At 47.8% G+C, this 10,200-nt stretch overlaps 1 protein-coding gene across 1 annotated transcript in view; it reads right to left on the bottom strand.

The window, feature by feature from the left end:
* Positions 1 to 278: 278 nt before the first annotated feature.
* PELI3 (pellino E3 ubiquitin protein ligase family member 3) overlaps positions 279 to 10,200 on the bottom strand; it is a 19,134-nt gene continuing 9,212 nt past the window's right edge. The window contains exons 5-6 of the mRNA XM_015416868.1: positions 6,161 to 6,349; positions 279 to 886 (exon numbers count right to left, since the gene is read on the bottom strand). Of these exons, the coding sequence (XP_015272354.1) occupies positions 320 to 886; positions 6,161 to 6,349 (756 nt within the window). The 3' untranslated portion in view covers positions 279 to 319. The remainder of the gene's footprint in view (positions 887 to 6,160; positions 6,350 to 10,200) is intronic.

Genomic DNA, 10,200 nt, shown 5'->3' on the forward strand with positions numbered 1-10,200 from the left:
AAAGAAAAAAAGCTACTGGGGGAATGGAAGGTAGGAATGATGTACTCCAGCCAGCAGAAAGCTGGTAGGAGGCAATGTCTCCTTGGGCAGATCTATAAATTAATTGATAGATATGAAGGCACTTTATGGGAACAGATGTGGGAAAAGTGGTCTAGAATGGACACTGGACAGCAACCCAAAGGTGCTGTGTACTCCTGTCCCAGGGATGGGTGTTTTCAGTAAATCACACAGCCACATACGGTCCCCAAAGGACGAAATTGTTCCCAGATGTTGCTGTTTATTTTTAATCTCCCTCCATCCTGTCCCCCCACCCCCCAGCTCAGTCGAGAGGCCCCTGGAAGATGAGACGGACGAACCCCTGCTGGCCCGTCAGCCAGGTGCCGCAGAAAGGGCAGGCAGCGTGGAAGGCGTGGGTGCCATGGGGCAGAGGGATCTGTGCCCAGTACTGCACAGTCTTGGCAGAGCAGACGTGGCCACAGGGGCAGAAGGCGTGGGTGGGGCGCCCGGCGTCCAGGTAGAGCCCCGCCTCGCAGCCCAGCCACAGAGGCACGTAGGGCCCAGAGCGCCGGCACATGGGGCACTCTCGTTCCAGGCCCCCTTTCTCCTTGCGGAAGCCCCAGTTGTGGAACCCATGGACGTGGCCGCAGTTGACATAGACCCATGGCTGCTTCTTCTCCACCACGCCCCTCTGTGCCAGGCTGGGAAATGCCAGCGTGCTAAAGCCCACTGGGCACTGGGGCCGGGCAGCGTTGATCTCCTGGCGCAGGGCCTCCAGCTGCTGCAGTGTCGGCGTGCGCAGGAGCCCCTCCGACGTCCGCCACAGGAGGGTGGCGCCACAGAGATCAATGAGTGAGCCGTCTTGGAGCACGTTGGACTCTGATTCCACCTGGCAGGAAGGAGAGAAAGAGGGAGTCAGAAAACACATCTGCTCCTGTCCTCTGGCAATGATGCTCTGCTATATTCGGAGGAGGGCCTGCCACGCTAACCGTGCGCTACCCTGTTGCTCCGTGTGCCTAGCAGGTTTGCTTACAGTGCAATTAGATTTGCAGTGCAATCCTAAGAACACTTTCCTGGGAGTAAACCCCACTGAGTAAGCTTCAGTTGGATTCTGAGTAGGCCTGCTTAGGATTGCTCTGTTTATATAGAGGCGCTTTCACACACACACTAAATAATGCACTTTCAATCCACTTTCAATGCACTTTACAACTGGATTTTACTGTGTAAAATTGCAAAATCCACTTGCAAATGGTCACGGAAGGGGATTGAAACTGCATTATTAAGCATGTATGAAAGCGCTCCTTAGGGCCGTGATCATACGCACAATTAGACCCGACATAGGCACAAATGCCAGGCGAATTTAAAGGGCACAATTCGACGACGACTGGGAAGCGCCCCACAGCCATTGGCAACCCGTTCTGCTTCACTGCAGAAGTGGAGTTAAAAGACACCGGGGGAAATCTGGTAGTAAACGGGTTGTGATGGGCCATGGACAGACTTTCCCATGTCTGATCGCTCCAGCGTGCGCTCATGGCGTCGGGATGGTCTGATCAGGCCATCCGGACTCCGTGCCATTATTTCCCCCCCCTTCGCAGTATACGCATCATCGCAAACTCCATAGGGAGCCCTCAGGGTGGAGGTGTGATTCACTGGCCCCACTGCTGGACCTCCTGATGGCACTGGTATTTCTGGCCACTGTGTGATACAGAGTGTTGGACTGGATGGGTCTTTGGCCTGATCCAACATTGGCATCTCTTATGTTCTTATGTTCTTACTGATTCCTCATTTAAGCGCATGGGAAACAAACAGCACAAAAAACCCAACTCATCCACAGTTGTGTCTTATCACACACTGACGGACTGCGCCCACAGCTTCAAAGGGAGGTGTGATTGTGCAACTGTGGGTCAAATTCCTCCGGCGGAAATAGCCTTCCTCCCCCCCCCTTTATCTGGCGTGTGACCGCACCCTAGGTGTGGCTGTGCCCTAGTGGTTAAGCAATTGCTCTGCATGCAGGAAACCCCAGCTTTTCTGTTTCAGACTATGTCAGTGTTGACATCTGATGTACCACTTAAACAATGGCAGAAAAATATGTCTAAATTTGTTTGGCAAGGGGAAAAAAAGCATATATCAAATGTAAGATTTTAAAAGATGTAAAAGAAAGAGGAGGACAGAGTTTACCTGATTTGAAATTATACTTTGCTGCCTGTCGCTTAGTTTGGATGAAAGATTGGTTGTTCTTGAAATCGACAGGTTATTAGAATTGGAAGGTCACAATTTGAGATTTGGGTACCATGGTTATTTGTGGTATGAAAAAACTAAGGTCAACGTGGACTTAAAAAAAAACACTACATTAGACGTGCATCTTGAGGATATGGGATATTTTAAAATCTAGGTTATGACCAAAAACACCTTTGTGGCTTTTGACACAAGAAGCATTTTATAGACGTGAAAGGTTAATTGAACATAAATGGTTGACTTATCGTGATATACAGGACTTCTCCCAGGGAGAGTGTAAAATGAAATCAGAGAAGACTTGTTGAGAGAAGGATACAATTGTCAATTTTTTATGCACAACTGTTAGAAAGATTTAAATTAGATAAAATATTGTCTGGGTTAGAAGAAATTAAGACTGTATTTGAAACTGAATTATGTACAAATGATAAACACATTATTGCTGTATAAACTTTTGCTGAAATATGAAACTGAGGAAGAACAGGTGAAAGAATGTATGACAAAATGGGCTAAGAATTTTGGATATAATATACAAAAGGAACAATGGGAAAGGATGTGGTTGAAGGGGCTTAAATTTACACTAAGTTCTAACCTTAAAAAGAACTTTTATAAAATGATGTACCATTGATATATGTCTCCAGATAAACTAGCTAAAATCTATAAAAATAGTTTGAATCAATGTTAGAAATGTGGTCTCAACATGAAGGGACATTTTGCCATATGTGGTGGACTTGTAACAAAGTCCCCCCCCCCCAAAGATATTTTTTTTAAAAAAAACCAGCAGCTTTTCCTTTAGGATTGATGGACAAACAATTGGAAAATAGCCATAGAACTTTGTTTTTACATATGATTATGGCAGAGTGAGATTATTATATGCACAGAAATGGAAAACTTTGATACTACCCCCAGTAGAAGAATGGTTGATGAAGATGCTAGAATTGGCAAGAATGGCTAAACTCACTTCTTTGGTTAGAGAAAAGACTATAGTTACATTTTTGCTTAACTGGAAACCTCTTATTGACTTTCTGCATGAAAGGGGGAAAAATAAAATTATGATATGGGGATTTGAAGATTAAGGAGAATTTTAGATAATATAAAAGTATGACGGTTTTGTTTTAATCTTGTTACAATTTAAGAGTAAGTAACCATAATATTAGACTAAGTATCAGCTTTGTAATTGTATCTGTCTTTGTCCTCAAGAAATACAAAAGTTTCATTGATATTGTCAATTTCTTTTTTCTCCCCCCCCTTTCTTTATTTCCCTGGTATTTTTATTGCTCATTTAAAAAATTCTAAAATAAAATTTAATTTTTTAAAATGACTTTATGTAGGTGTGGCTGTGCCCTGATGGTTGAGCAATTGCTCTGCAGGCAGGAAGGCCCAGGTTCAGCCACCAGCAGCTTCACTTAAAGGATTTTAAGGTTCAAACAATGTTACATTTTTTTTGCAACAAGTTGGGTCTGGGTTCTTGTGACCCAGCTTGCATTTTTTGCAGCTGTACAGTAGCTGCAGGGAGCCAATTGCTCAAGTGCTGCAAACGCCCAATTTGAATCGGGACAGTGCTGTGGTGGGGGAGGGGCTTCTATTTGGATGGGAGACCTTCAAGGAGTACCAGGGTTGTGACGCAAAGGCAGGCAATGGTAAGCCACCACTGAAGTTTCCTGCCTTGAAAACTCCATGGGGTTGCCATGTCAGCTATGACTTGACAGCATTTTCTACCACCAAGCCTCTATTAGAGGGACAGGAAATGGTTACAGATTTCCTATTCCTTGGCTCCATCATCAAACAAAAGGGAGACTGCAACCAAGAAATCAGAAGGAGGTGTACAAGATTATGCATGGGAAAGAGCAGGTAGAGAAAGAAGTACTTTTCTCCCTTTCTCACAATACAAGAACTTGTGGGCACTCGATGAAATTGTTGAGCAGTCAGGTTAGAACGGATAAAAGGAAGTACTTCTTCACCCAAAGAGTAATTAACACATGGAATTCACTGCTGCAGCAGGTGGCGGCGTCTACAAGTATGGATGGCTTCAGGAGGGTATTGGATAAGCATATGGAGCAGAGGTCCATCAGTGGCTATTAGCCACAAGGTATAGATAGGAACTCTCAGTCTGGGGCAAGGAATGCTCTGTATTCTTGGTGCGGGGGGGGGCAACAGTGGGAGGGCTTCTAATGTCCTGGTCCCACTGGTGGACCTCCTGATGGCACCTGGTATTTTTGGCCACTGTGTGTGTGACAGAGTGTTGGGCTGGATGGGCCACTGGCCTGATCCAACATTGGCTTCCCTTGTGTTCTTACGTAACAAGATTGAGACTGGGGAGGGCAGCCATGAAGAAGCCGGAAAAGATCCTTAAGTGTAAAGATGTGTCACTGGTGACCAAGATCAAGTTAATTCATGCCACACCATGTATGGGTGTGACAGCTGGACACTGGACAGTGAAAAAAGCTGACAGGAAGAGAGTTGATTCCTTTGAACTGGAGGAGAATTTTATGGATATTGTGGACTGCCAAAAACACAAATACGTGGGTTATTGATCAAATAAAGCTTGAACTCTCCCTAGAAGCTAAAATGACTAAACTGAGTGTTCCCTGGAAGCAGGGGTCATTTCGTAGAAAAAGAGCTAGGGGGACTCATTAGCATAACTCATTAGCATATGCCACACCCCCTGACATCACCTGAAGTGTGTCCTCCCCACAGCCGGCGGCGACCTCCAGCGGGCACCAGCAGGGAGCTCCAGGCCCCGCCCTCCCGCACCTCACCCGGGGGGATGGCGTCCCCCCCCCCAAATGACCCCTGCCTGGAAGGCCAGATACTGAAGCTGAAGCTCAAATACTTTGGCCACCAAATGAAAAGGGAGCACTCACTGGAGAAGACCCTGATGCTAGGAAAGACTGAAGGTCAAAGAAGGGGACGTCAAAGGAGGAGATGGTTAGACAGGTTTATCGAGGCAACAAACATGAAGTTGAGCAAACTCTGGAGGATGACAGATGACAGGAGGGCCTGGTGTGATGTGGTCCATGGGGTTGCGAAGAGTCGGACTCGACTGTGCGACTGAACAACAACAACAATTGTACTTTGGTCACATTATGAGAAGCCAGGAGGCACTGGAAAAGATAATAATGCTAGGAAAAGTTGAAGGCAGCAGGAAAAGAGGAAGACCCAACATGAGATGGATTGACTCAATCACGGAAGCCACAAGGGCCCTCAGTTTGCAAGACCTCAGCAAGGCTGTTGATGATAGCACATCATTAGTCAGAAGCGACTTGACAGCACTTAGCACAGACACAAAGCGACAGGGCATTTTTCTTAAGGCCTGCTGGGAACCCTATTGCAGATCCCTGTCTTAGGCCAGGCCTGGAACTCTTCCTCTCCCCCTGCAGGCTCAACTACTCAAGAGAAGATCTCCTGAATGGTAAAGGAAAATATATCTACAGCAGCAAGATGGAAATGGGGATTTAGACCAGGGCCACGGCACCAGGTGGATGCGGCAGGCTAAACCATTTCCCCCCACGTGCCCTTTTCCAATCTCAATTGCCTCTCCTTTTGGCGTCTATTTAAGGAAAACACATAGGTAACATATGGATACCCACCTCCCCCCAGAAAACAGGAGCTTGAGAGAAGGGGACATTTGCATTGGGGAGATGGTGAGAGGAAAATGATAGAATCCCCCAGCTCTCCCAGCTGCAGCTTACCTTTTAAAAGAACAGGGGAAATCCAATTATGGCCTTCAGGTAAGCCGGCAGACACGTGCACTGCAGACAGGCTGCTTTCTCAACAGATTCCCCTGAGACCCAGGACTGTTCAGAGCCAGATTTCATATCCCAAAACCTGAAGTGGCCAATGTTAGAGGAAGGGACTGGGGGGGGGGGTCTTTTTTATCTGAAACAGGCCCTCCTCCCACCACTTCCTTCCCCCTCCTCTTCCAACATACCAGCTTCCCCCGCTGCTGTGCAGAGCGACTGTCGCGCAAGGCATACACGTTCCCACACACAGAGATCTCGCGCCACACGCCCGGCGTGGAGTCCTCACTGAAGCCGCCATTGGGGTGCATCACCAGCACCCCATTTGTTGTCAGCCCATCCATCAGCCCGTCCGGAGTCCTCCACTTGGCCGCCCTCTCCTGCCAATGAAACCAGAGACTGGCATCACAGCACAGCTTGGGCAGGGGGTACAGGGGCGCAAGGGTTGTCGTCTGCCCCTATTTCTCCTGGATGTGGTAGGGGAAGGAGCACCATCCAATCCTAGTAATGTGAACAGAGTCGGGGGGGGGGATCAACTCTCCTATCTCTTTAAACGTCTATAAGTAGCAGACATTGGGGTGGAGGGGCCATTTGGACAGGAATGCAGCACTGACTAATACCACCAACCAATGTTCCCTCTAAGCTGTGGAGTCTTGTGAGCAAAAATTCTATTTCGTGAGCTACTGGTATTAATGTTGTGAGTCGGCGATTTGGCTACTACATACATTAGTTTGCTCTGGAGCCATCCTTCCTGAGCTAAGGCAAAAATGGGTCAGCCGGGGGCTAAAAAATGTGAGCTACCTCACACTAACTCAGCTTAGAGGGAACACTGCCCCCAACCCCACCCCCCTGTGTAAAATCTCTCTCTGGAGGTGCTATTTGCCAAGGTAGAGAGGCAGGGTGGTACTTTATTGTAAAGGGAGAAGTGACGTGACTCGTGAGATGCAGAAGATGAGGAGTCAGGGAGAGAGAAGAGTCTCTCCCTGCTGTGTACCAGAGGGAGAGGTTATCAGTGGCTCTGGGAAGGGTGTGAGGAGAGGAAGGGATGGAAGGAGGAGCAGACATCAGAAGCTCAAGGATGAGCCTATGAAGTCTGAGAAAACTGTGAGAAATCCAAGTGAAAATACAGCCATGGGAGATGCAGAACTGGATGAAGGGATAAAGTAGAGAGAGGGAAAACTGGGTACCATCAACATCTATGGTACTCAGTCCTTGACTCTAACTAGCCATTCCTGGCAACTAAAACCCCCCCCACCTATATGTAAGGCTTGAAGAAATCTGTTTCAGTGTATCTGAAGAAGTGTGCAGGCACATAAAAGCATATACCCCGAATTAAACTTTGTTGGTCTAAAAGGTGCCACTGCACTCAAACTTCGTTCTGTTGCAGGGGTGTCAAATATGAGGTCTGGGGGCCGGAACCGGCCTGTTCAGGCCCCTATGCAGGCCACGAGCAACCAGTCCAAGGGAGGGAACAGGAGATTGCTCGGGGGGGGGGAGTGGGTGGAGCCACTCCGATTGTGGCTTCAGCATGGCAGAACAGCCTCGTCTGCGGCAGTCAAGCAGTGTGTGTCTTGCCCAGTGCTGCACTGCTGGCTCTCCAGTCCACCAATATGAGTTTTCCTTTGCACCCCCCTCCCAGCCCATGAGGCCTTGCGGTGAGGATACAACAACTCAGAGCTTGCCAGCTGCTGTCCTTTATACAGTTTATATCTCCGCTATCTGGCATTACATTTTATGGCACACGTGGCCCCGCCCTGACAAAGTGACATTTATGCCAGATTCAGCTCTCATAACAGATGAGTTCGACACCTCTGGTCTATTGCTTCAGACCAACATGGCTACCCACCTGAATCTACCAATATAAATAAAAATATAACAATCATGGGCTGCGGTCACACGGAACATTAGCCACGCTACAGAGATGGAAGATAGGTGGATTTTCCGGGCGCGATCACACCACCACATCTGGGAAGCGTAGAGCTCCCATGGCGAACCCAAGGCTTCCCGCCGAAGATGTGGGGTAAAAAACTAGTACCTCCGAGGTACTAGTTTCCGGAAACCACGGGGCAAGGGCGGGTGCCTGATTGCGTTTCCGGTGGAATCCCGTGGCATCCGGCGCCCGCCCATATCCCGTTGTGAACAGGTTTTCCCCCCCCAAGTCTCCACAGGATGCGCACAAGCGTCCAACGGTGCATGCGCACAAAGAGGCCCCCTCCCACTGCAGCCAGGCTTGCCGCCTCTGGAGGGTCGCTATGGCCACTGTCGCGCAGGCAGTTAGAGCGGCTGTGACGAGCGGGCCCGCCTCCCCCTCCATTGGCTATGCCTCGGAGCTCTGTTGGGGTCCGGAAGCGTCTGTCGTCCTCTCCGGTAAGCCCACCACCCGCCTTCGGATGTGCAGATACAATTGTTCAGTCATGTGTATGCACAAACTTCAGTTAAAAAAAAAAACACATCCCATTTGCCACGGAAGTGGCGCCTAGTGATTGCTGGTGTGATCGCGCCGCGCCGCTTCTTTGCCACGCTGCAGGATGGTCGTGTGATCGGCACCTTCCCCCTAAACATGGGACCTCGACGGGACATCTGATCACGCAACTGCGCATTATTTTGCTGCGGAGTAAACCCCTTCTCCGTATGCACATCATCATTTTCCTGCCCGTGTGACCGGGGCCATGATAAACTTTCTGAGGCTGCTGCCACACGGTGTCCTCACTAATTTCACCATCACTGAAAATACAGAGGAATGCACAATGGCAATGTTGCATTTGTTGGTGCAGCTTTTGGCACAGTCTCCTCTAACTTTCACCTCAGTTTATCCCTTCCACATGTGCAACCATATGGGTTCTCAGTGACATGGTCCAATACTCCCTCTATGCTGTGGAGTCTTGTGAGCAAAAATTCCACTTTGTGAGCGACTGGCATTAAAGTTGTGAGCAAGCAATTTGGCTGCTGTATAAATTAGTCTGCTCTGGAGCCATCCTTTCTGAGCGGAGACAAAAACATCTGAGCTGGAGGCTAAAAAACTGTGAGCTAGCTCACACTAACTCAGCTTAGAGGGAACACTGACATGGTCATCAGAGCTGCTGTTGCAACTTGCTGCCCCTTTATTGTTTTTGTTTTCTTCATGCATGTGCTATAGTACAATAACACTGTATTAAAATTTGGAATTGAAATAGATAAGTGACAATAGACTATTACCGAGTTATAACATGATAACGCTACAACATTATTGCCATTATAGCTCTCAAAAACCCTCCAGTGCTGTGTCATGGGGGGGAAAGTTGGGGAAATGACACCCACAAAGAACTGGCTGGTGAAAAATAGTCCGCAAAAAGAAGAAACTGTGAGGTAACAGCGCTAGAAAATATTTCAATAAACAATCACAAAATATATACAAAAATGTGTACAAAAATCATATAAATGCACAAGGCAGTTGAAAATGGTGTGACGATGGTCTCCGGGATGTTCTATCGTTTCGATACTATTCTTCTTCCGAAAGTGGATGAAAGCATACGGCAAAGTGCTTGTATAATGCCCTAGGAACATTCTTTCAGAGAATTTCTTGCAACTAAGTTATGAGACATCGGTGAATAATAATGAAATTTTTGATACCTACTTGTTGAAATGACAGACCAAGAGTCGCTGTATGCTTTCATCCACTTTCGGAAGAAGAATAGTATCGAAACAATAGAACATTCCGGAGACCATCGTCACACCATTTTCAACTGCCTTGTGCATTTATATAATTTTTGTACACATTTTTGTATATATTTTGTGATAGTTTATTGAAATATTTTCTAGCGCTGTTACCTCAGTTTCTTCTTTTTGCGGTCTGTTCTGTGACTGTGACCATCATTTTTGAGCCACATTCCATTGGTGAAAAATAGTGCCAATGCAGGCAGGACCTTTGCAGGGGAGAGAAATGCAGAGCAATCCTTTCAGATGGGCTACTAACACGCTTGAACTGCATCCTTTCCAAAACGATGAGAGCAAAACAGGTTTTGGAAAAAGTTTGGTGTAGTGGACAGAGTGTTGGCCTAAGATCATGGAGACCCAGGTTCAAATTCCCCACTCTGCCATAGAAACTTACTGGGTGACAGTCATGCACCAGGGTTGCCAAGTCCATCTTCCACTCCCAGCAGGGGACTTTGGGGGTGTTCCTGGATGGGATGGGGCATCCCCGACGTGATGACGTCACGTTGGGGATGTCCACCGCCCCCCCCCCCCGCCCGTG

This window comes from Gekko japonicus, unplaced genomic scaffold (genome assembly GCF_001447785.1).
Source record: "Gekko japonicus isolate JY-2015 unplaced genomic scaffold, Gekko_japonicus_V1.1 scaffold278, whole genome shotgun sequence".
NCBI lineage: Eukaryota > Metazoa > Chordata > Lepidosauria > Squamata > Gekkonidae > Gekko > Gekko japonicus.